Source organism: Pseudorca crassidens, chromosome 19 (assembly GCF_039906515.1).
Source record: "Pseudorca crassidens isolate mPseCra1 chromosome 19, mPseCra1.hap1, whole genome shotgun sequence".
Classification (NCBI taxonomy): domain Eukaryota; kingdom Metazoa; phylum Chordata; class Mammalia; order Artiodactyla; family Delphinidae; genus Pseudorca; species Pseudorca crassidens.
This window is the reverse complement of record NC_090314.1, coordinates 47,813,852-47,841,309: the sequence shown is the minus strand read 5'-3', so window position 1 is coordinate 47,841,309 and position 27,458 is coordinate 47,813,852. Positions and strand designations below refer to the sequence as shown.

The 27,458-nt window shown below is 39.5% G+C and overlaps 1 protein-coding gene across 4 annotated transcripts in view; it reads left to right on the top strand.

Annotated features, from left to right (window-relative positions):
* The window catches only part of NSF (N-ethylmaleimide sensitive factor, vesicle fusing ATPase), a 156,799-nt gene extending 129,341 nt beyond the window's left edge, over positions 1-27,458 (top strand). Inside the window, exons 18-21 of one of the 4 annotated variants that reach the window (XM_067715933.1) lie at positions 19,955-20,089; positions 21,405-21,518; positions 25,290-25,345; positions 25,834-27,458. In XM_067715933.1, the coding sequence (XP_067572034.1) occupies positions 19,955-20,089; positions 21,405-21,518; positions 25,290-25,345; positions 25,834-25,954 (426 nt within the window). In that variant the 3' untranslated portion in view covers positions 25,955-27,458. Of the gene's footprint in view, positions 1-19,954; positions 20,090-21,404; positions 21,519-25,289; positions 25,350-25,798 lie in introns of all 4 variants that reach the window. The other 3 variants (XM_067715934.1, XM_067715936.1, XM_067715935.1) reach the window with 3 other exon arrangements.

The window sequence follows — 27,458 nt, the reverse complement described above, 5'->3', positions numbered from 1 at the left end:
CCCTCCGTTTCCCATGAGAGATATTAATACATGATAGTAATGTAGAAGGGATTAAACACATGTTCCCATTTGTTTTGTTTTTCGTTTCATAAGTTTTCCTAAGAATTTGTATTTGGGGTAATTTACATTCTGTAGGGAGTTTTGTTTTGTTTTTAGTTTTTAAGGATGAGCTTGAGTTATTTTTCTTGTGTAATGTGGCAGTTTTGAAGAGTGAGTTTATAGCCAGAACCTTGGTTCATGTGGTTGTAGTTTTTACTCATGTGGCTGTTGGAGACTGGTGATTTTGATAGGTTAACACATTTAAACTAACCTATGAGGGTTGGTTAAATATGTTAATTATGTAGAGGCTGCCAGAGCATGTTTGGCTATGACATAAGACATGAATTCTCTTGGTTGATTCTGCATGTTGTAACCTTGAAGAAATGCCAATCAAAGGCAGATACAAAGGGGTGAAGCACTAACTTAAAAAAACATCTTAATGTCTGTATGGGAATCTCATATTTGAAGTTAGAGATATAAACTAAGCTGTATGGAAAATATTTAGTGTTAAGCTGGTGAATCTAATATTTAATTTAACAGTTAAAATTATATGTGTGTATGTGTTAGGCCTAAAGGTAAAGGACTTGTCTTGACTTTCTAGGGTTTTTTTTTATTTCCCTAAACTAGTGAAAAGAAACATACAACAACCTTGAAAATTTACTACATATTTGCACGGTGAAAGGATTTTTTCAAATCATTTTTCTGTAAACTGTTATTCCCAGGAGTTGGAGTTTTAGCTTATATTGAAGCTGAAATTAGAGAAGTGAGAATTTTTTTCTTTTCTGATTCCTTCAAAAAATATGTATATAGTTATAAAGCAGAAACTAACACACCATTGTAAAGCAATTACATTCCAATAAAGATGTTAAAAAATTTTTAATGTATATAGATATATCTAAAGTTTCTAGAATAAAAATAACCCCAATAAATAAATTTTTAAAATATATATATCACACACAAAAAAAATCCTTTTTATGAAATCAGCATTTAAAAAATTATAAGATTAGGAGACTTTTCCCAGGTATTAAAATTTACTTCTTATAATATTCAGGTTTTTAGCTAAAAATAATTTATGCTACAAGCCATTTGAGAGAAGAAAGAATAATTTTTCAATGGTACTTTTTAAACTGCTTATCCCTTTACATTGTTAAATACTATACACATGGATTTAAACAGAGACATCCCCTGAGAATTATTTGTAATCCAAAATAGATACTAATAGAAATAAATAGAACATATTGACAAATGATTTGCAAAATCTTGAATAAAGACTTAGGAATAACTTTTTGTTTTATAAAAATAATTGTTAACACCCTTGAGGAAAGGAACATTATCTTATGCTTTTAAATCTTACAGCATCTGGCACTGAGGTTTATACAGATATGCTTCATGAATAACTTATTCAAATATATATATATATATATACACACACACACACACACACACACACACACACATATATATATAAACTTTTAAATATTTTTTGAGTGTCCCCTCATTTTGGTGGGATTGAGTATTTAGTATTGCTGTAGTTTATATTTGGCAAGATATGACTAAAGTGAAAACATTCAAAAATAAGTAAAGTTCAAATGGCCAATAACACAAAAAGATACTCAACATCATTAGCCATCAGGGAAATGCAAATCAAAGCCACAGTGAGATATCACTTTATATCAGCTAGGATTACCATAATCAAAAAGTCAGATAATAACAAGTATTGATATGCATATGGAGAAATTAGAATCCTTATACACTGTTGGTGGGAATAGGTAAATTGTGCAGCCTTTGAAAAACAGTCTAGCACTCAAAAAGTTAAAGATAGTGTTACCATATGACCCAGCAATTCTATTTCTAGGTATATACCCCAAAGAAATGAAAATATATATCCACACAAAAGCTTGTACATGAATATTCATAGCAACATTATTCATAATAGCCAAAAAGTGGAAACAACCCAAATGTTCATCAAGTAAAATAAACTATGGTATATACATACAATGGAGTATTATTTGGCATTTAAAAGAAATGAAGTACTAATACATGCTATAACATGGATGAACCTTGAAAACATGCTAAACAAAAGAAGCCAGTCACAAACAACTACATATTGTATGAATCCATTTATATGAAATGTCCAGAACTGGCAAATCTATAGAGATAGAAAACAGATCAGTGGTTGCCTAGGACTGGAGGGGTGGATAGGGAGAATGAGAGGTGACTGATAATGGGTGCGGGGTTTCTTTGGGGGATGATGAATACGTTCTAAAATTGATTCCAGTGATGGTTGCACATATCCGTGCAATCTACTAAAAACCATTGAATTGTACACTTTAAGTCAGTGAACCGTGTGTTATATGAGTTACATCTTGATAAAATGGTTACAATAGATAGATACATAGATAGATAGATACATAGATAGATAGTGTCAGAAGCTTAAATGGTGAAAGGAGGATTCCATGCAGAGCTAGAGGTAAGGAGTGAGCATACAGCATACATGGCCCAGATTGGAAAAAATCTTAGAAACAGGAGTTGAATCCTTAAAAAAGGGCTGTGGAATGAATTTCTCTAAGGATTGGAAAGGAAGGATATAGGAGCATGTAAGAAGTAGAAGATAGATCTAGTTGCCTTAGTGATTGGAAATGGTGGGGATTCTCTTTTAAGAGAATACCAGCCTGTCCTTAATCAGAATTTGGTGACTCTGACCTGGACTGCTAGATGACCTGCTGTATAAGTGAATCAGTGGCAGAAGAAGGTAACATTTAAAATATTTCTAGTTGGCATATATTTAACAAAATAAAAATATGCTTTCTCTGTACCACCTTGCTTTTTTAAATTAGTTTGTATTCTCTCAGGACAATAAGGGAAAATTTTTCAGGCTGATCCAGGGTCAAGACTATTTGTCATTCTAAAGTAGAAGCATTCACTTTACCAAACCATTATCATGTAGGTTTTTCAGATGTTTTCAATTAAATATTAAATGTATATGAATCTGAATGTTGTAGAGATGCATAGACTGGTAGCTATTATTTTATCACTGTCAAGAAAACAGAAAAGTTGTAGGCATTTTTCTTTCAAAAGAGAAACTGTACATGCATACAATACAGTAATCATATCAGTCACAGAATCCTTAGTTTTGCATTTGTTGTAATTCAGCTTTCACATAGAAAAATTGTATGTGCATGTGTGCACATGCTCAAATAAAAGAATCCCTTCAGGGGTACTATGTTGTTATGTATCAAGATATTCTTTTTTTCTACTTCTTCCCCTCCCCCATCTCCCCTCCCTCATTGTAAATTGGCTTATTAAAACTGGTTCACAAGCCTTCCTTTTTTCCCTTTGTGATTGCTTTGGTCTTGGATTTTCAGTGTAGGACTAAAAATTCAAGTCAGATTTCAGTTACTAGGATAATTTTCTTTGAATTTTAAATTTTTCCAAGTTAATGCATAGATTTTTAATGAACCCAGTATTCAGTGGATTTGCTTTAAATTTAGCTGGAGAGTTAATTTCATGATTGATTTATTAGCCCTTTGAAAGTATAAAAAGTGGTATCTGTAGTTCATGAAGACTGAAAAACATCATCACATTTTGTTTAGCATCTTTTTAAAACCAATTAAAAGCTTTTCTAAAATGGATTGAACAGGAGAAAATAAAACATGTTCCCTAAGTCTTTATTTCAATCAAGTTTCCCTGTGTTCTGCAGGAGAAGAGATCGAGGGGGGATAGAAAAATTGAAAAGGGCTGTCCCAGCAGGGAGCCACGCCGCAGAAAAGGGCTGCTCTGAGAACTCAGCAGCAGTAGCTAAGAAAGCTCCCAGCCTGCTTCATCTACATGCAGAGTCACACAAGGCATGGGGGTGCTCACCATCACCACAGAGGTTTCACATGTGCTTCCCTGCTGATTCTTGTGAAAAGCTAACAATTGGCTTGGAGGGTAAAAGACCACTGCAGTTCACCCTCCCTGAGCTGGACGTACAATTTGTCCAGTGTTAGGAAATGTCCGGCTTAGCAGTGAGAGGCTTGAAGACACCCCTCCTTCCAGTGAGATTCCTAAAGCCGGCTCTTTTGCTTGATGACACTGGGGCTCTTTTCAAGCTTTGCAGATTTATGGAAGTCGAAGGGAATGTGCCTTTCAGGATCAGGAGGATGAAAGCCTTAGTCTTCGTGTCAAGGAAGAGGCAGTAGTAATGCAGTGAGGCCAGGTAAATCTTCCTGGAAACTGCAGCACCAGCGGCTTTATGATTTTCCTCATAGGTCTCTTCTGGCACCTTCTTTTTTTTTCTTTTTGGGAGACAAAGTGCCTGAAAAGGAACTCCTCAGCTGTAAAATGACATGACTTCCAGTTTCCTCAACAAGTGTGAGAGTAGTTAAGCCCATTAACCTGACTGCTTTAATGTTTACCTGACACTTTTGCAAATCAGTTTGGAAGACTTCATCCATATGTACCAGAATAACCTTGTAACTAATGGAGAACCACTCCTTTTTCACTTCAGTGCTTCCCAGCCTTTTTCATATCATGGCATGTAGAAAATGATAACATCTGATGATGTACTTGGGTAAGTGGATGAGGCCATTCACAGCTGGCCAGAGATGCAGCCACGCCAAGTGCCACCCAGCCTTCCCAAGGAGGGCTGACGAGAATTGGTATCTTAGAACACTTATAATTCATTCGCAGCATGCCAGCTGGAAAATTCTTTGGAAACTGTAAACTTTTACAAAAGAAGATCACTCTAAATTAATAGCAATATTACTGAAGTAGAACTTGGACCTGACAGTTGTTAGAATTTTAGCTGAAAAATAAAGTTGTTGAAAAAAATTACTTCCTTACTGCTCTGGCACTTAGGAATATTACCTGATAAGAAAGAAGTAGGGCTTAGAGCTGGGAAGGGTATAACTAACAATAAGACTGTTAGTAAATTCCTGATGGGAACTCAGGCAGACATATTTGTTTCTCCATGGGTTTAATTTAAGATCACCAGTCTCTCTACAAGATTGCTTTTTCTGTAATCCTTATATGACATCTCAGTGCAATCTTACTTCGGATATGTTATTAGGAGTCTTGGTGATATTAAGCAACTGTTCAGTCTTTGGGTTGCTTTAGCAAAATAACCAAATAATGGAAGAGATTCCAAATCACACAGGCCTAAACATGAATATCTCTCTGTCTATCTGTTCAAAATTAACTCTGGCTAATGACTACAGTATGACTCAAGAAGATATATAACCACTTTAAGAGAGAGGTTTAGTAATTTTGCCAGACACATTAATTGTAATCACTGATGTGGTGACTTCTGCATCGGACTTCTTTATAAAAAATCTGTGTGATGACTGACTGTTTAGTAGCCCAGTTTTCTCATTTATTAAGTCAGTGACGTTAGATGGCTACTATAGTTTAAAAAATTCTCTAAAAGTGTACTTTACTTACTAGGTTATCTCAGAAAGTTCTATGTAAATTGAATATATATATATATATATATAGAGAGAGAGAGAGAGAGAGAGAGAGAGAGAGGGAGAGAGAACAATTTCAAGTTCATCAAAAAACAGTGAAAGACCTTTTTTTTTTTCTTAGATTCCATATATATGTGTTAGCATATGGTATTTGTTTTTCTCTTCCTGACTTACCTCACTCTGTAGGACAGACTCTAGGTCCATCCACCTCACTACAAATAACTCAATTTCGTTTCTTTTTATTGCTGAGTAATATTCCATTGTATATATGTGCCACATCTTCTTTATCCATTCATCTGTTGATGGACACTTAAGGGTAAGACAGGAATAAAGACACAGACCTACTAGAGAATGGACTTGAGGATATGGGGAGGGGGAAGGGTAAGCTGTGACAAAGTGAAAGAGTGGCATGGACATATATACACTACCAAATGTAAAATAGATAGCTAGTGGGAAGCAGCCGCACAGCACAGGGAGATCAGCTCAGTGGTTTGTGACCACCTAGAGGGGTGGGATAGGGAGGGTAGGAGGGAGGGAGACGCAAGAGGGAAGAGATATGGGAACATATATATATGTATAACTGATTCACTTTGTTATAAAGCAGAAACTAGCATACCATTTTAAAGCAATTATACTCCAATAAAGATGTTAAAAAAAAAAAAAGAAAAAACAGTGAAAGAAATTTGGTGAGTCCTTTCATGAAACATTGCTGCAGATATCTGCTAAATAAAACCATGTTTTCAAAATAGGGCTTTTTGTTTTTTTCAGTAGAGCACATCTAAAATATGTATTAATTAATGCAAAAAATTATAAGATAAATATATATACACACATACACCATTTTCAGGTAGCTCAAAATTAAATATCTAAATTTTAATCATAGAAAAATGCTAATGGTGCTGAGACAAAATATCCTCTCACTGCCTTAAATATATTACTGTGACTTGACATCAGCATTAGAAAAGTGTTGGTTATACCATCATAATGTTCCATGGGGCCATGAATCTAGTTATGAGTATCCTCTCTGCACAACTTACTCATTGTATTGGACTTGGAGTCAGAAAACCTGAGTTTGAGTCTTAGCACAGCCCTGGCATTTTAGTCTTGAACTAGTCCCTTAATACCTTTGTGTCTATTTCTTCATCTGTAAAATGAAGATAATTCCTCCTTACCTACCACAGTGACGGCCAACTCACATAATGTAAGTTCTATGTAAACCTGCGGGCTGCACAGATATAAGGTATTAATGCCTGATTGTGAAAAGCATAGAGTTACTGAGAAGTAAGAGTATGCTGTTTCCACAGAGAATGTCATTTGTAAAGAATCAGTTTATAAAGTCCTATCCTTAAAAAAGGATGAATGTTTCTCTTGCGTGATTTGAATGTTCCCATTGCTTGGAGCCTAGGGGTTGACATCTAAGATTCTGTTTCTTCCTGTTTTCTTAATGTTTCAAAGTTCTTAGGGGTTTAGTATTTTATTAAGGCTGTTGTATAGAACTAGAAATGTATTTCCCAGCTGTTGTTTTAAGAAAAGAGGTGCCTTTAGATAGTCCACAGAACCTCTTTAGCATTTAAGATAGGAAAACTAAAGAATGTAACTGTATATAGCAAATTTCCATGGAAAGTGAGTTCAGTGTTTCAAGTTGGAATGCCCAGGTTCAACTTCTCTCATTTGCAATACTGGAAAAAGAAGTAAAGGCACCCTGCTTCCCCATCGCCCATTCACTGAAATTTAGAAGCTTCCTGAGTCCTAAGACAAATACTCTGGTCTGGGGATTGGAGATCCCTATTATAAAAGGGAGAATGAAGTAGAAACAGGAATTTCAGAGTTCAACAGCGTGAGGAGTAGAGAGAGAGCCAGGGCTTGTGGCCATTGTGGGATCCCAAGTACACTACCCATTACACTTGTCCTTAGCCTCCAGGGACTGGCCCTCCTTCCTTTTTCCCTGTAGCTACCTGTTGCTTGTGACTAAAGTTCACCTCTTTTTCTAATCCAAGGTGGAACAGGATAGCATTTCACAGCTTCTCTTCTACCTACCTTTCCCCAAAACAAATACACAGATCTTTGAAGATCCGTAAGGGTTTATACTATATGACATAACAACTATTGGGTGAGAAGAACCAATAAGAGGAACCTTACAGAGGGTCCAAAACAATCTGTCAGTATTCCTGATAGTTGTTGGAATGTAGATGGAACAAGGCCTTGATCTTTTCACGTCACAGCTTGGTCTGTAACCACGTTTTCATCTTGACAATCCTGCTTACCTCTCACATTGGGGAATGGCAAATGTCAAGAGTGCTTTTCACAAGGAAAGCTCCAGACAATCTGCCTAGACCCTCCCTTCCCTTCTTTCTTTCTCTTTCTCTCTTCCTCCCCTTCCTTCCTTCCTTCCTTCCTCCCCCCCTTCCTTCCTCCCCCCCTTCCTTCCTCCCTCCCTCCCCCCTCCCTCCCTTCCCTTTCTCCTCTTCCTTCCTTCCTCCCTTCCTTCCTCCCTCTCTTCCTCTCTTCTTCTCTTCCCCTCTCTCTCTCTTTGCAGACCTATTTAGGCTACATAGATGATGATATTTGTTGAATGGATATCTTGAAGATGGTGAGTCTACATGTAGAATGGCATTGGCAACGTAAATAAGAGCTCAGGAGTTAGAATTAGAAGACGTGAACTTGAATTCAGTCACTTAATTTCTGAGCCTCAATTTTCTCATAGTAAAATGGGAACAGTAGTAATATTTAACTAATATTTAGATCGTGAGAATTAAATAAGATAAATGTTGATTATAGTTCTTTGTAAACTGCAGATCACAACTCAATTGTTAGTTTATTATTCACTTTAAAGAAAATTCTGACTCTGTCTTTCCTCACACAAAAAATATGTAAAACCAACAAAGTAACCAACCCATATCAAAGGAGCTAGGCTCCAGGTGGCTGCTACGGAAGAAGCCAGCCCTAGAAATGTCAGCAGGAATGACAGCTTCCTTTCCCTCTAGCTGCCAGCCATCGGGCTCCTACAGACACTGCTGGGGCCAGCCCTGGAGCAGGTAGAAGAAGGGTGCCAGTTCCCCAAGTAAGGAGTAATAATGGGAAGGGAGGACAGGGAGAAATACCAGCCAGAGCAGGGAGATGAAAAGCTTGGTGGCCGCCCTGCTAGTGATCTATATAAAGTGGGCCCATGTCAGAAACTGCCTGCCTAAGGATCAAATCACCTTCCACTTAATCCTCAGTTATTCTCCAAGTGTGATTTCAGTTATGAAGAAAAAAGGACTGGAGGAAATACGCCAAAATTGTTTTCTGTGATTGCCTCAAAATTTTGAAAATAAAGTTTGAGCTCATCCTCCCAATATTTTAATGCATTTATTATTCTATTAGCTGATGTTCATTTTAAAATGTACAAAAAAGGAATTTTTGAAAAGAATGAAGAGAAAAACAAAAGTTAACGGAAGTTCTATTATTTCTCCATCTTAAAAACAACTGCTCTTAGATGGTAGATCGTAGGTGGGTTTTTCTGCTTTATAATTTCTTACATTTTATACATTTTCTACAATAAGCATTTGTTACTTTATAATCAGGAAAAATAAAAACTTAATGTGTATACAGTCGTTTTTATTTTTTATTATTTTTTTGTGTGTGGTACGCGGGCCTCTCACTTTTGTGGCCTCTCCCGTTGCAGAGCACAGGCTCCGGACGCGCAGGCTCAGCGGCCATGGCTCACGGGCCTAGCATGTGGGATCCTCCCAGATGGGGGAACAAACCCGTGTTCCCTGCATCGGCAGGCGGACTCTCAACCACTGTGCCACCAAGGAAGCCCAGGCATTTTTATTTTTAACTCAGCAGTATAACTCTCAAAATTCCAGTCCTTTGCAACTAAGTTGCTGCTTGACTAACAATAACCGTTAAATGAATCTACCTTTGTATCTAAGCTTGTCTGTATGCAATATATTTTGTTAGCCTTGTTTTTTCTTTAAGGCTGATTTAATTTAAGGTCTGGTCTGTAAGATACTCTGTGGTCCTGCAAGTAAAAGTGTGTATGTAAGTGCCTCCTGACTCTCACGGTTGTCCTTGGACACAGCTCAGTGCTGTGCTTCCAGGCTGAACTTAACGATGGTTGAATGCCAATGTGACCAAGGTTGACCAGGATAGATGGTGACAGTTCTACTAAGCTTCATGGAAAGGAGATAAGAAGTTTCTTTCTATCCAAAAATATTTCTTTTGAAATGCAAGTTTGAAATATTTCTTTCTATATGCTTTTATTAGGATGTACATTTCATAAACTTTTGTTCTGTACTATAGAAATAACAAAGATGAGTAAGACATGCTACCTGCCCTCAAAGAGCTCATAATCCAGGACCACCTATTCAGTTGCGCAGTTTGGGCACAAGCTGTGCACAAGGTCAACTGGCAAGTGGGGGTTAACATCCAGCCCACACTCCAGTCGCCCTGTGAGCCGTGTACCCTGACGTGGGCTGTAACTGCCCAGCTGAGTAGGGTTGCCACATTTAGTAGATGAGGATATAGGATGCCAAGTTAAATCTGAATTTCAGAAAGTCACCAAATAATCTTTTAGTGTAAGTATATCCCATGCATTGTTTGGGACATACCTATACTCAGGGCTTTATCTGGCAACCCTAGCCTGAGGAAGAGGAAAAGGGGTGCCTTTTTACTCATATAAGGTGCTGGGGCTTTAGGAGATGGGGACAAGGGTGGCTACATATACCTAGATGACTGCTTTTTTCTAATTCATCCACCTAGGAGGGGTATTTATTTTCTTCTTTGTATGCAGGCCAACTAGTGTCCCTGACACAATCCAGTGAGGGAGAAAGATGTGTAAACATGATGATGTAAATAGTTAAGTTTTATAACTTATGTGGGTTCCAGTGGACTATGGAGGAAAGTATGGTCCATTTTACCCGAGAAAATCTGCAAGTATTTCACAAACAGTAGTTCTTGATCCTGGTCTTGAAAGATGAGTAAAAGGGAGATTGATCAGGACCATTATGCTGTGCTGAGGAATTCCAGCTCTGCAGCAGTGGGCAGAGATGGTGAAGGATATGCCTGCGCCAGAACTAGCACATTTTTATTATTTACATACGAACTGATACTTGGGAATTTAAGGATACGTTTTGTGTACAGTTACTTATCTTAGGCTTCATATGGCATCTTCAGTTTCACTGGAGGGAAGAATAGGAATTAGTAAGAAATCAAAGGCTTCATTTTTCCGAAATGACTGAAGCTGAACCTCTTTAAATATTAATTGCTGTTATACTTTAGCCTTTTTTAAAAGGAAAGAAATGCTACATACATCTTTGGTGTCTGAAGCGAAGTATTATAAACACTACGTCAATGAATAAGGATCTTCATTACAAACCATAATCACATGGCGATTATGCAAGAACTATTGGAATGTAGAGGACTCTGCCCTGGGAGTCATTAAGTAGACCTAGTGTGCCCTGTTTTTTTGAGTTTGTTGTACTTTTTCTTGTTTTTAATGGTTTTGCTATCAGCTTTTACTTGAGGAATTCAAGTCAGTTGTGTCAGTCTGCCTGCCTCTGACAATTCCCCCTCGTCTAATTTGCTGCTTCTTAGCTGTGAGCTAAGAAAGGCAACCTCCAGGACCCTTGAGTTGTCTGTAAAGTGAGAGCAACTAGACTCTGATGAGAGGCGGAGGAGCTTCCTGCCAGCAGGGCCATGTCGTGAATTCCGTGGATCCCTTTCTTCATAAAGAAAATGTTAAACTTTTATTTTCCAACTGTTGGAATTTAAAACATTTTCCTCAACCTGAAAGTTCTTTTATTTTTCTTCTGATTTTAGAAGAAATTAGAATATTTTTTTGGGCCCTTGCCCCTGTGCCCGCTGTGCCCAGTGGATAAGTTGGTACTACCTGTGAGTAGTCACTTGAACCTCAATTTATTGTTTTTTCAGTTCTAGAAGTTAGAGAATTTTGCATGTATCTTGGTTCTTGGCTATGTTCTAGATAGTTGAAATTGTTCAGTAAATTGGCCTCCAGATAAATGAGGTGTTTTTACTGGGCACATTGAATCCATGCTCAGAGAGGGTGGAGCCTGAAGGAGCAAACTGGGTTGTGTAGGGTTAAAGGAGGGCAGAATGTGGAGAGAAGACAAGTTCTGAAATATCTTGAACATAAGGGATAATTGCGAACTGGTAGAAAACTCTGGAAAGCATTTTAATAAAGAGGAATGCTATGGATAAAAATCACAGAGGTAGAAGTTAAATGAGAAAGAAGAAGAGAATTGAACTGATCAGAGCACAGGGGTCATTTTTGGGCATCTCAGCTAAAAGCGGAGGGAGGGAGGGAAAGTGTACTGTGGGTGCCAGGTGGAAGAGTTTGGATTTGCTGATGAGTCAGTGATCATCTTAGTTACGTTTCTAATGAGAGAGCACCTACAAAACTGGGCACTAAGAATACCGTACATCAGTACGTCTTTATTTTCTTAATTTATTTAACCTTTTCTCCTAAGAGCTCAGAGGTCGTAATTTCTAGGTGATATATCTAACTCATAATTAAGAGATCAGCCATTGCTGATATAAGTTAAAAATTACACAAATAAGAATGGACAGCAGGGCTTCCCTGGTGGCTCAGTGGTTGAGAGTCCGCCTGCTGATGCAGGGGACACGGGTTCGTGCCCTGGTCCGGGAGGATCCCACATGCCGCGGAGCGGCTAGGCCTGTGAGCCATGGCCGCTGGGCCTGCGCGTCCAGAGCCTGTGCTCCGCAATGGGAGAGGCCACAACAGTGAGAGGCCCGCGTACTGCAAAAAAAAAAAAAAAAGAGTGGACAGCAAAGCATAGTGGGAATATCGGTGAGGCCTGAACTCTGGTTTCAGCTCCCTCCCTGGATGTAAAATCTTACCCCCGTTTCTCACCTACAAAATAGCCAGGAGAGGAGAGGGAGGAGGAGAGAACTAGGCAAGCTTTCAGAGCTGCTCCGAGTATAAAATCTGATGATTCCATGTCTTTTTCACAAACTGGTACTAGAATATTCTTTAATATCTCAGAGTGGTCTGCTCTTGCCTATAGTAATTTTAAAAAATTATTTGGGGTGAAGTTCCTCATTTCATATTCAATATGTATTATGAATTCCCCCTCTTTATTGTCCTCTGTCCTGCCTACAGCACCAGGAGGATGGTTACAAAGACAGTAGGCCAAGAATTTGCTTCAGGGTAAAATCTAATGGAGAGTTTCAATGTAGTTGTCTGCCTAGTTGTAACATGATTTATTTGAAACATCCTTCCTTTGGTATTCAACTTAAACATTTAACTACCAAAAAAAGAAGTTACAGACGTTTGAGCGTGAGAAATCAAATGCATGCAGGATATGCAAAGAGGCCCCATTCCTCTCCTTTCGCTGTCCAGACTTCTGGTTGTTTTTAATAGTAGTCAAATTTTTCCCTTGATTTGGGGAAACCAAGAGTTGTAGGAGATGCTTAATGATAGTTATCTCGCTAGCTTAAATTAATGGCTTCTAATGAGTCTTATCTTTTCTCTGTCAGAGAAGTCTGTATTATGAATAGTTATGAATAGCTTAACTATTGACGATCAATTGATTAGCTAAAAGAAAGCGGTATGACATCCTTTGCATCTAGTTATGTTGTAAATGAAGCATACATGCTGATCATTCTGGATTGTTTTCTTTAAAACTTGTTGACTTGTTATCTTGGGGCTCAGATGTATAGACTCTGAAATGGTAGTTATTTTCCTGTTGAACATTTGGTATAGTGTGCATTATTCAGGGCCAGAAGAGACGTGTAACAAGGAAGGAGTGATCTGCAGCCCTTGAAACCTACACTGAGATCACCATTCATTCATTCAACACAAATGTATCAACCTGTCACTATGTTCAAGGCACTATGCTAGCCCTGGATCCATCAGTGAAACCAAACAGGCACAAGTCCTGTCCTTATGAGGGAAGACCAGCAATAAATAGAATACATAAGTAAAGACAGTAAATGAGTAAAGTATATAGTATGTTAAGAGGTGATCCTACTGTGGGGAGAAAGAGCAGGATAAAGGGAGATGAAGCGGGGGTGGGGGGGGGGTGGGCCTTGTGGGAAAGGTGACACCGGAGCAGAGCCCTGACTTTGAGGCAGAGAACCATGTGGATGTATAAGGGAAGAGCATTCTAGGTAGAGGGAACATCAGAGTATCTTCTGTGTGCCAGGCATGCTGTGCTAAAGACCTGCAAGCACAGTGATGAATAAAACATGGCCCCGCCCCCAGGGAGCTGACAAGCTAGAAACAAGATTCAGACTTGCAAATAAATGCAGTGGTAAAGTTGTATAAGCTCTATGGTGGATAGAATTTTTTATTTAATCTGCACTGAATAATAACAAACTAAGTTAAAATATCAGACATTACTCCCATTTCAAGAATGAAGCTAGTGTGACAAACTGAAGCACCTCTTACCAGAAAAGCTTCACATCCTCTGCCCTGAGCTGATTTCTTCCTCAGAGTCCCTGCCTCTCACCGAGGCCCCTCACCCTCAACCTGCTGTCACGGCTGCTTCTGAGGGGCGTTTGATCTTTAGCTTCAGGCCTCGTCTGGGCCTTGACTAACTGTCGTTAAGCTGAAGATCGGCGCGCTCATCTCCCCCTAACACAGAGTGAATCTTGGCCTTCTGGGAGAATGCACTCTCTTGGCATCGTTTGCGGCCAGTGCTGTGCATTGTTGGGAAGAGAGGAATTCTCAGGTGCCCCACTGCTCGCCCACCCAGCCCGATGTCATAGATTCCTGACATCCCAGGCAGAGGACAGTTTTTCAGGTTCCTCTCAAGACCATCGTTCAAGCACTCACTTCCTTTCACTCCTGCCTCCTCTGACAGTGATGGCAAAGGCCTCCCTCTCCCACACATTCTCACCTCATGCTCTACTCTGACAAGTAGGTAGGATTTTTAATCCCGTTTTTATGGTTAAGGATGAAGCAGGTGCTGAGAAGTTCAGTAATCTAGCCCAAATCACTCAGCTATGAATGGTGGAGCCTGTACTTTTTGTATGGTACCAAGCCACCTGTCCATCAGGGGACTTGCCTCTCCTCCCTTGCTTTCTGCCCACCCTGGGCTTGCGTTGAAATGGAAGGCACGTGTGTGCATCACTGATGATGAGGCGCCGACCCTTCCCAGGCGCGCTCACTCTGAGACCCTTTCTCAGAGCCGTCTTTCCCACAGCAGCCCCCTCACAGGCTGCTGGACTGCCCGGCATGAAGCTGCTGGGATCATCTTTCTCGTCATCACAGTTCTTCCTCCTCCAGCACCTTCTTTAGTTTCCTGTTGCTTTTTATACTAAATCTCCTTTCTAGTTTGGCATTCTGAGTCTTCATTTTGTCCGCTGCCTACTCCCCATCTCTCTAAAAAGACTTCGTTTTCAGCCCTGAGGGCTCTGGCTCAGCTGCCTCCACCACCCACATGGGAATTAGGAGCATGGAAGGCCTGTCCCTTCTCCTCCAGGGCCTCCTCTTCATCAGTGTCTCTATGATACTGTAGGAATCTTCCCGGATGACCCCATGCCAGTGAAGCTGTGCCCATAAGCTGTGTCCCCTCAGCCATTATTCATTGGTGTTTGCTGGTGTGTTACTTGGCAGTGGTCCCTGAATATTTACTTGGTCTCCCCAGCCAGATTGTTCTCACTTTAGAGGCACAAACTGAATCTCATAATTCCATAAATACCTGAACAAAGTCAATTCATGTTAATGGTCTGATCAACTAACCTATTTTATCTTTAACTTGGCTTATAAATTCTGAATTCTGAAAAATTTCACTTTTGTTTACAAAAGCCTCAAATTCTAACAACGAGAAAATAAAGTTTAAGGCCCCCGGCACACTCACTTCTTAATCCATTTCAGGGTTTCCAGTTGTTCACAGTTCATTCTTCTTAGCAAGGGTGTATTGCCCTTGCTCAGCATTGAATGATATGGAAATAATTGGCCTTTCTTTACTGCATAACTGACTTTACTTTTGTTAGCAGGTTAAAATCAGCCCTTCCATTTCACTGCAGTATTATATTGGTGGCATTTTTATTTAAGGGAGGGAAAAAAAAGCTTTCTTCCACATGAACTTTTGTTGCAAATCAGTTTATTGGGGCCAATCAATGGGCAGGACCTATGAAAGGGTGTGGATTATCTGGTTAGTCCTTTGTGTGGCAAAAGGCTTAGATACTGCTTAGTACTTGGCTCATTCTTCATCATGTAAAGAAGTGGTTTTTCTGAAGGATCAACACCTGACTGAGCCCTGCCTTTTTCATGGTAATGTTTTCACCTGAGTTGCTTCTTATGGTACTAAGAATTAGTTAACTAATACTTATTTAACCTTGGAACAATGTTTATCATAATCCGATTGGCAGATAGTCGTTTTATTTAGGCCTTTTCTTTATTGCATCAGGACTAGAAAATCTCAGTGAAGAGTATGCTGGGAACAATTTTTTCCAAGTAAGTTGTCGCTCAGCTTTTTTTCTTTCCATCAAGGGGCATGTTTTGGCGTTATAGACTCAGACTAGTAGCCACTAGTAGTTGGATTTCTCTTTCTGGGTTAAGCTCTACTTTTATTTTTAAAGCTGGCCTTCTCATTTCATGCTGCTGGCAACTTTTTCTCCAAAATGTTCTCCAGTGTGATTTATGATAATATATTCAGAGCTGGTTTTTCATGGTAAAGCGTCCTCACGAGTATTACCACTAATTAATATACAGAATGACCCAGCACAATTTAATTATTTGGTAATGTTTTCAGTGTTTTCTTAAAGATGATGCCAACAAGTCAAGGCCTGAACTTCCCTGGGTCATGACCTCTCTGCAGTGTTTGCAGTCTTGTTAAACAAGAAGAAAAGCAGAACATAAGTTAACATCTCCATTATAAGTTGCTCTACATTTCCCAGTCTTAACACTCTGGAGAGCATAGTCACTGGTAACATAAGACAAAGTTTCACTAGGAAAATGGCAATTCCAACCTTTGGGAATGGGTAAGAAGCCATTCTTCTAGGGCCAGTGTTGTCCTCTGTAAGAGAGGGGCAAGATGAGGGGGTTTGAATTATGGACTCTGGAACATTAAAAACCTAAGGAAAAAAGCAAAGTAACAGTTATCTTTAATTGTAATGAAGATATACCAGCCTATGTGGCTTTTGGCATCTATGAGCCTTCAAGGATATGTTCCTAAGTTTACAAACAGAATTTTAAAATAGTTGAAAAATAGTTCGAGTGTAAATGCACCACTTTTCTGTTCCATAGTAGAAGCTTATATGTCTTTATGTGTTCGTAATTACCCCAGCACTCCAGTTTTTGTTTTTTTGCCTTTGGATTTATCTGTTTCTGCTCCTTCTGGCTTGGATGTCCTTCCCCTTCGTCTCCTAATCACCCCACTCACTCCTTAAGACTCAGTTCAGATATTGTCTCCTCCAGAGAAAAAGAAGATGTTTCTCTGCCACACGTTTCTTCCCTCTACCATGACATTCTATGTGCAATACCTCTACCTTTCCGTATTGTATTATAATGATCTGTTTTGTATCTGTCTCTCTGTATATACAAGGTCTGTTCCATATTCATCCAGGAGCTTGGTAAAGGTCTGTTGACAATGTGTTTGATTTTTAGCTAGTGGGTTTCTTGAATAATAACAATGATTACCCTTTAAGTGTATACTTCAGAGGTATACTTCTCTCTCACAGTCTTTGCACAGGCATTTGGTATGCCAATTACTAATTATACCAGAAAGCCTCAACCTTGTTTCTTTGGTAGGCCTTTGTTTATGTTGGTGCATCATCCATTCTTGGCACAACAGATGGACAAAAGCAATCAGTAAGACTGAGGAAGGCTAGCACACCTTATTAGCAATAGTGGTTTAATATTTACAAAACCCCAATTGAAATTGTTTTGGCATCTGATCTTCAATTTCTTAAAATCTTTTCCTACATTTAATTTAATTTTCACATAATTTTTAAATTTTCTCATTTATTTTAATGCCCTGGCTTCTAAGATCTGTGAAAGGTTTAATTGTATTAAAGGCTTATCTGTGGAATGAGTGTGTATCGTAAATCTAGTGACATAGTTTAAAATCCATTCCTCTTCCATTTTCTGAGTAAACATTTTTAAAACGTGTTTTTCTTCGTGAAAAAAGGCAGTATACAATTTTGGATTCTGGATCTGGTTTCCATTCCTGGCTCCATCATTTATTAGTTATTAGACCGTGAACAAATTATTAAATCTATAAGACTCAGTAGCTTCATCAGTAAAATAGAGATAATGCTCATACTTAATTCTTAGGATTATAATGGACACTGAATGAGAGATTGATCTAAAGAGGTGCCATACTGCAAATAGGAGTAAATGGAAGTCTCCATATTGAGTGGTGAGGCACCCAGACTCCTTCCCCCATCGACTCCCATGCAGTATGTTGGGAACTAGTCTCCATAACCCTCAGGAAGGAGACTGGAAGATTCTCCGGGGAAAATGTACACATCCTGACCTTTGAGAGACGCCCAGTAATCAGCCAAGTCTTATCATCCTATCATGAAGCTCTCAGAGCTTCCAGTCACTAGTTTAACTCTTAAGTATGAATAGTAATCCAACAATCACCAGACACTTGAAGAAAACCACCAATGAACAAATAAGAAAAAAAAAAAAAAGGAAAGAAAAGAAAAAGGAACTCACAGGAGACAAAGCAGAGAAAAGAAGAAAACATTTTTTAAAATGTGTAGTATTCACAGAGATCTAAAATAAGGTAGTATCCATGAAATATAACAGGATGTAATTTTTTAAAAAAAGAAACATTCAGTAAACAAGAAAGAGTGACTTATCTCAAGGTTCATAACTTATAGAACATACGGATAAAGAAAAGATTCTTTTAAAATTGTATTTATTTTTAAAAGTTAGAAACAATGAGTCAGAAAATCAGAATGGCATCAGTCTTCTAGTCAGCAATACTGAAAATTAAAAGACAATAGAACAATGCCTTGAAAATTCTGTGGGGAAAATTGTTTCTAACCTTGTTCTCTATACCTAGCCAAACTATCAAGTATAAAGTGTACAGTATTAAGGGTGGAATAAAGGCATTTCCAGGTCTTAAAATTTTTACCTCCCATACACCCTTTCTCAGGAAGCTTTTGAATTATATGTACCATGGAAAGAGAGAATAAATGAAAAAACAAAGGAAGGTGAGGAGACAGGGGATCTAACAGAGGAGAGAAGAAAGTTCTAGGGCTACAGCTGTGCAGCAGGCCTAGAGAACAGTCAGTTCAGATTGAACTTTGAGAACAGAGGACTCCAGGAGGGGAATGTCTTTGAGAAAAAACAGCCAAAACTTTAAAATTCCCTAACATGTGTGAACATATTGGTATGATATCCGTGTCTGTATTTGTTTGGGATGAACTTGTGGTAAGTATTTGATAAACTAAGCAAAGGGGTTGGGGGGGGGAATGGCAGTTATTAACTCTAATAAAAACAAAATGTTGCCCAAGAAAGGAAATTTAATAGTACACTACATGGCTTAGCTGTAAATCATATTTATATAATCATAATAAATACTGAATATAGATTTAACTAAAGACTGTGAAATAATTGGAAGGATGAGAAAAAGGACATATTGGGGTGGGGGGCTGTGCAAAATTAATATTAACTCTCCCTCTTCCATAATAGGAATTCAGGAAATAATATTTAGAGCTGAAAAGAAAAATCAAAATAATAGTGTACCATTGTTATTTAAAGATAAGGAAGTAAATACAAGAAGAAAAACTAAGAGAGTAGAAAATGGTTGCTTCTGGAGAGAGGGAATCAGGAATGGTGGCCTAGGCCTGCTATAGTTTTAACATGCCTTGTATATTTTGGGGTTAAAAATTAAAAAGAAATTAAAGATATTAAGTGAGACAATTATGTAAAGCACTTAGCACCATGCCTTTCACAGTTAACTGCTGCATAAATGTAAGCTATTATTATTATCCTACCTCTCCTAAAAACCGTAATAAAGCCTTGCTAAGTGGGTGGCATGGGGTTTCCATTCATTCATTTCATTTTTTTCCCAACCATACATATATTGATACTATGTTGGCTGTGAAAAATGAATTACAAACATATACTCAGGTATCTTGCTGTTTGGTTTGTGTATCTTCCTGATTTACTGATCGATGATGTTATTGATATGGATAAGGAGAAAGAACAGTTGCCTCTTTCTGAACCACATGCTGAAGAAAGTGTTGCTCTTTCTGAATCATGTTGTTGATACATTTTTTTAAGATTTTCAAGGGACTTCCTTGGCGGTCTAGTGGTTAAGACTCTGCGCTTCCACTGCAGGCAGGAACTAAGATCCCACATGCCGCGCAGCACGGCCCCAAAAAGAAGGGTTTTCAAGAGGACAATTCTGAATTTTTTTCCTTCTCTTTTGCCTAATCATTTGCATTTCTGCGATTAAATAAATGGATATTGTTCAGGCTTACTCTAGTTTCCTAATCAGTCGTTTCGCATGTGTTTTAACACATTTTCTCCCTATGATCAGGGCCGCAAGCTTCTTATCATTGGGACCACGAGCCGCAAAGATGTCCTTCAGGAGATGGAAATGCTTAACGCCTTTAGCACCACCATCCATGTGCCCAGCATTGCCACAGGAGAGCAGCTGCTAGAGGCTTTGGAGGTGAGAATGAGCCAGTGGAGTGCACACCGTTCAAAGAAAGGAATTGAGGCTGGATTAATGCTAAGGGTGCCCCAGACATCGCACCTGGTGTTTAGTTTCTGTGTTAACCTAGAACACGGAACCTGGGATACACCTGCAGTCATTTTCAGGAATTAGAGGAAGAAGAGATAAATATAAGTGAGAGTGAAGTAATTCCTCATTCCTTGGTGGAAGCAGCATACAAACTGCCAGGAGTGAATTACTTTGTGCCCAGCATCACTAATGCATATAGATTACATGGACCAGAAACTTGGAATGGGGCGAGGGAGGAGAGTAATCAAGAAATAGAAAATTCAGTTATTCATAGTTGCTTTCAGCCCATTTACTTGCATTTAATAAATTGGAGCAATGGTTAAAGCCTTAGAAACTTGAAAAAAGCTATAGAAGTAAAAGCAACCCCTTTATTAACAAGTTCATAATGTGGAAATATTTTTTTGAGGATAACATAGTCTTTAATTTTAAAAAATATATATCCTTTATTAAACTTTTGATTAATATCAATGTGCACAAATGACTTGATGAGGTGTTAGAAAATATTATCTAGTGACTTGTTCAGCAGTGAGTCAGGAAGGCTTCTTTTTGTTTTTTTTTTTTTTTTTTTGCGGTACGCGGGCCTCTCACTGTTGTGGCCTTTCCCGTCGCGGAGCACAGGCTCCAGATGCGCAGGCTCAGCAGCCATGGCTCACGGGCCCAGCCGCTCCGCGGCATGTGGGATCCTCCCGGACTGGGGCACGAACCCGTGTCCCCTGCACCGGCAGGCGGACTCTCAACCACTGCGCCACCAGGGAAGCCCGGGAAGGCTTCTTAAAATCCTCAAGACCCATACAATTGGGGCATATTCCCAACAAAATGGAAACTATCTATATGATAAATGTTTCCAGCTTACCTGTTTGAGCAGTTTTTGTGCTGGGGTTGAGTAAGAGAATTAAATTTAGTCTGCTTTGACACATAACAGATTATTCCTAGAAAGGAATGTTAAAAATTTTAACTGATATTTATTATGGATTGGAGCTATTTTTCCCCCAGCAAATATATCTCTAAATTATAATCAAGGTCCGTAAGAAAACAGAGCTTAGGATACCAGTTTTCATTTTCATGATTGCAGCTAATGGATCTCAGGCAAGTCAGGTTAGATTTTAAAATATGAGAGAATTCTGTCAGCTTGAACCAGTTAGGTAGTTCTTATCACTGTTCTTTTAAGGGTAAATGTGGGAATTAACTAATGTTGTTGATGCACTTACAGAAGTGCTTTCGTTTTTTTTTGTTGTTTTTGTAGCTGTTGGGCAACTTCAGGGATAAAGAACGCACCACAATTGCACAGCAAGTCAAAGGGAAGAAGGTGTGGATAGGAATCAAGAAGTTACTAATGTTGATCGAGATGTCCCTACAGGTAAGATGCTTGCTTCTCCGTATGGTTCAGACATAGAAGCTTCACGATATATCCCAAGAGTTTTTATCATTCCCTCTCGCTGAGGTTTTAAATTATAATTCTTTTATATTATTTCCAGAATCAGGTTGGTGTTAGTAGCCTGCTTCTGAGATCAAACAATAACTTATTGGTACTTTTCTTTCCTACTTCTTAAAATTCAAAAATAGAAGAAAAGAATATAGAGTTACTTTAAGTTTTAATTTAGGGAGTCACTAGATCTTCGAACTAGAAAGGACTTAAAAGAACAATTGTTCTGCTGCCCCCTCATTTTAGAGGTGAGGGTCCTGAGTGTCCCACCGGTTTGTCCATGAGTTATGCAGGGTCACAGCCAGTTATCTACAGGGGTCGGGGGGTGGGATGGCGTTGTCCATCAGAGGTCAGGAAGCGACGCACAGACACCAAAAGGGGCCTGGGAGACAGTTTCAAGGGACAAGGTAATTGAGTGTACAGATTAGACTTAAGCTGTGTATATTCTCCCCTGGCAGGGCTCCTAGAAATTTTATGCAAACTACTGTAGGGTTGAAGCTTCCAGGATCACATAGAAAACTAAGCCCCTGGCTACTGCCTGGGCAAAAACAGATGAAACCTCTTTGGGACTTTCTCACGTCTACGGGCAACTTCCCTTTCTTCTTTTTGTAACTCCACCCCTCCGTGTGCACATCCTGTGTCTTTTTGTCCTTATCTGACATACTAGTTAGATAATAAATCACTTCCAAGCTTTGTGAGTTCAGGGACCTTGGCTCTCACTCCCTACTAAATCCACAGCCCCTGGAACAGAACTGGACACATAGTTGGGCACTCAGTAAACTTCCGTTGAATGAATCTCTCCCAGGTCTTAGGTGGACAGGCTGGCTGCATTCTGAGAGTCATGTATTATGCTCAGTCCTGCTCTTCCAGCAGTGCGAGCTGTGGGTGGATGAGGTGAAATTTAAGTTTCACTTACTTCTGAAATAGGCTCTTGGACCAATAACAAATTGGAATCACGAAGCAAATGCTTTTTAATCTTTGCTGGTGAATTTCTTTTTTTTATATAAATTTATTTATTTTATTTTTATTTAATTTTGGCTGCATTGGGTCTTCATTGCTGTGCGCAGGCTTTCTCTAGTTGTGGCGAGCAGGGGCTACTCTTTGTTGTGGTGCGTGGGCTTCTCATTGCGGTGGCTTCTCTTGCTGTGGAACACGGGCTCTAGGCACATGGGCTTCAGGAGCTGTGGCACACGGGCTCAGTAGTTGTGGCTTGTGGGCTCTAGAGCACAGGCTCAGTATTTGTGGCACACGGGCTTAGTTGCTCCATGGCATGTGGGATCTTCCTGGACCAGGGCTCGAACCCGTGTCCCCTGCATTGGCAGGTGGATTCTTAACCACTGCGCCACCAGGGAAGTCCGGTAAACTTATTTTAAAATAAAATTGTAGCTTTCAGAAACCTAAAGTTTAATTTACTGAACTTTCAGCTGGACTCTTTTAAAGCCAATTTATTTATTTTTCATTTTGAGCAGTAAATTAAAGTTACAGACAAACCACTTTGCTTAGGATTATTCTTGGTAAAGGTGCATATACATTGGCTCTTTCCTTGGAAAAGATAAATTTGTCAGATAGTCAGCTCTACTCTTCAATTTTTAAGTTTCAGCACAATTTTTTTTCAATAATTGCATAGAAGAAACTATGTGGGTTTTTCTCCCCAATCCCTACCCCTTCCTCTTCCTTTGATGCCCACCGGTCAGTGATCAAGTTAATGCTTCCTCTGTATGTGGGGTGGAAAGTGAGAGTGGGGCACTCAGGCCTAATCTTCAGCGACTGACACTTCATAGGCCTCTGAGTTTGAACCCCTTCACATCAAATGGATTTGGTGCAGCTGAGTGAATTCTCTTCAGATCTGCCTTAGAGAGACCGAGCCTAAGTGAAGAGGCATGTAGTTTAGCAGAATGTAAGTCATGTTACCTCTCTGTTCACTATACACAATTCTGTTAAAACTTGCACAGTGCTGAGGATCTGCTCTGACTGGATGTCACCTGAGGGAATAAAGTCATTTATCTAGATTACTTTTTTCCTCCCTTTCTCTTGACTTTTAATTCCATAGCTACAGGCAAGTCAGTAAGTCCTTGCTCACACATATTAAATATATTTAATGGGCAAAGACCTGCAAGTACTGACTACAGCGGAACTCCAGCCAGTTCCATTTTTTTTTAAAGAACTTGACAATTGACTCATATGTAATTCTATTCCCAAAGAGGAAAAATGTTTCTCTTGTTAAATATTCACACTTTTTCTTAGTCCTTTGTAGTCTGACCTCTTAACTTTGATACATTTGAAACTTCTGTTCAGATGTTTTTCTGGGATAGAAGAGAAGAAATCTTAAAAAAAGAAAAAATAGTGGTTGGAGGGGGGAGTCCAATTGCACATTTACCCACAGCTGCACTGAGCATTTGAAAGCTATTCCTGGAGGGCAGGGAGTTCCCTCTTGGGAAACAGACTCCTTGCCCTGGAACATTTTTTAAAAGTTAGGTGTGTTTCTTACAATAAAAATTTATTGTGTTTCTTACAATAAAAATTAATCCTAAGGAATTAAATTTTTATAAATTTGTTTATTTTTGGCTGCATTGGGTTTTCGTTGCTGCACGCAGGGTTTTCTCTAGTTGTGGCGAGTGGGGGCTACTCTTCGTTGCAGTGCGCGGGCTTTTCATTGCGGTGGCTTCTCTTGTTGTGGAGCACAGGCTCTAGGCGCGCAGGCTTCAGTGGTTGTGGCACGCGGGCTCGGTAGTTGTGGCACGTGGGCTCTAGAGCACAGGCTCAGTATTTGTGGCGCACGGGCTTCGTTGCTCCGCAGCATGCGGGATCTTCCCGGACCAGGGCTCGAACCCATGTCCCCTGCATTGGCCAGGCGGATTCTTAACCACTGCGCCACCAGGGGAGCCCCATTAAAGATGTTCCTAATGATCATTTTTTAGATTACTTCACATCTCTGGTGGACCAATGAGAATATAATTAAACAAATTAGTAGAAATATGAATATGAAGTGAAAATGAGTAGGGATAATTAATAATAACCACCTGAACCTACAACCTGAGCCAGAACTAACTCCCCCATCTTTTTTTTAGACTCACAATGTGGTTCTCAGTCACAAGAGACCCGGATTATCCAGAGAGCATGTCAGAGGAATCAGCCCCACTGTTCTTTTTTTTTTTAGTTTCAGCACAATTTTTTTCATTAATTGCAAAGAAGAAACTATGCAAGAGAGACCAAGGCTAAGAAAAGCTCAAGTGTCCATTATATAGAGTTAATAAGCTATTTTCTAGTTGCTTAATCAACACCAATTGGTTTCTTCAGTTTTGGTCTTACTTTGATGCCTTCGATGAACCCTGTGGATTGGATGCCGTGTGCACCCCCATGAATGGGCAGCCCCGGTCTCACACTTGGTGCCTCTCAGTGCTGCCTCCTCACCCGGTGCTAGCTAAGGGAGCGCTCAACTGAGGTGCCTGTGGATGACCAGCTGGGTCATTCGCAACCTCGTGCATGGCGATTCTCTATGCTGGGAAATCCCATTCACTTCCCTTGAGTGACACAGTCTGCTTTGCTGTGTATCAGAATACTGGTCAAGGAGGAGGTAACACATTTCTGTGACTCAGCAAAGCGCTAAGGAAGTATAAACCCGATCATTTTCTTGGCATGAAGTAAGTGCATCGTTATTAGAAGGCACCACTAACCCGTTGTCTTTATTTCTTCTGATGTGTTTAGATGGATCCTGAATACCGTGTGAGAAAATTCTTGGCCCTCTTGAGAGAAGAAGGAGCGTAAGTACATGCGACACTTAAGACCGCCAGCCAGACTTCCCACTCTTTTAAACCCATGTGCCTATTCTAAGAGTTGCTGTACAGTGCATGTGAATTTGAATTCTCAACCTCTCTTGGACAAGTTTGTTTCCATTTATTAGAATTCTTGGCTGTGTTGTAGGTCTAGGAGACCAAGCAAGGAAATGGGTTGTACTTTTGGTTTGCTCTCCCTGTCCTGCTTTGCAAAACTTCCTTGTCACAAGGCAGGAAAAAGCTCAGTGGTACATATTTATTGGAACCTGCTTTTAAATTGCATGGAGCATAACCACTTTCTTTTGTGAAATGCTCATCTAATAGCAAATACATAGTGAAAAATGTAGAAAAGCCACTAAGAAGCTTTTAGTGTGGTTTTGTGATGAACGGCTTTTTGCAGACCGTCATCTGTTTTTTGTGTTTTGGATATGTCTTTTTCAGTAGCCCCCTCGACTTTGAAAATGAACTATTTTCAGATACAAAGTGACCAAGGAAAGGGACCAAGGTGAAGGTGGCCTGGGATCTTCACTCGACTTACTCAAGATGCTGGACAAAGTGAAATGTTCCCTACCTTCAACACGTGCTCGCTCTGCATGATTAGTGCAGTGAAACTCGCTTCCTTGTGCTATTGAGATACCCAGTTTCGTGGAAGGTATAGATTTGCTTTAGAATATGCTGTGCTCACCTTTCCGTGCAAGCCGATTCCTTCTTGCTCAGTCTTTAAACGTGGGAAACATACTGTGCTTGTGAACACTACACATTCTAAGCTCCCTACCACCACCGTCAGCCAAAAACTCTCAATAAACGCAACGATGTTGCAACACAGCAGTTCACGGAGTAGAAGGAAGACTTTCTACATGTAAACCAGGAGCAGTGAATAGAGGTATGGGTTCAAAGGGATTATTTTGTAACTTCCTTGTGCTAACACTAAAGGTAATTGGATATACGGTTAAAGGTTCTCCCGGAAGCCTGGTTATCTTTGCCTAAAGAAACAGGGCTTTGAATTTCTAAGATGCTGTTCTCGGTCATTTTCAGAGATGTTTCCAAGTTGCAGTCAGGAGATCTTTCTTAACAGAAAGTCAGATTATTACCATGTTGGCTGTGACACCCCCTTAATATAAGTAATTTGCTCTGTGGCAAGAGATATGCTAATCATTACCATTTGGTAGATGTTGTTAACAGCTTGTGAGAGATGTGTATGGAAAAAGCACACACCCCTAAACAGAAAGGCGTCATGAAAGTAACTTAAAACCCTCTCAGCACTCATTAGTGTCCAACTCTGAATGGGTCAACCCCTTAGTTTAATATTAAAGGCTTATCTAGTATCACCACTTTTCCTTTTTCCTTAGCTTAATGACTTACTTAGAATGTATCCTTCCTTTAAATTATCTGTACTACCTAGCATAAATAAAACACTATTTTCCAGAAAAAATAAACCACTTTCTAGTCCTCTCCCCTCAGTCTTTTAACATCCATTCCAATACACTGAAGACGTTTCCTTTCCCCACTATGCACTTCTTCCAAAGAGAAGGAGGACGGTGGTGTAAGCCGAGTTTGAAGACATTTGATCAGGTCGTCATGTTTGGTGAGGAGACTTGTGGAACATGCCACTCTCTCTCCGTTGCTGCTTAAACTTCTAGGACAAGCAATCAGGAGCCACCTGAAGGTACCTAACACCACCTGTAAGGCTTGTCACGCATCAGGTACTTGGGTGTAGCTATGTCATCTGTCCCCATGGTAGAAGGTAAATTATCTCTAGGTCTTGCTCTCTGTATATTTTCGGTAGACTTGTATGTCACAACTACTTTCTTTTGGGTTTTCATCCCTAGCTTATTTTGTGGCTGTTTTGTTGTGTTTTTTTTAGGTGGATTGTATTGTGAAATTCTGTGATTGCTGGTGGCCAATATCCTGGATTCCCTTATCTGTTTTAGATCTTGCCTCTTTTTTCTCTTCCCATGAAAGCAGCACACATTGTATTAACTTATGTGTCTTGTTAAATAAGGTTAATGTCTTTGTGTTTTGTCCAAAACTATATTGAAAAAATATAAATATTGTTTAATGCAAATGAAGGAATGCAATAAAGAGTACATATACTTGAAAA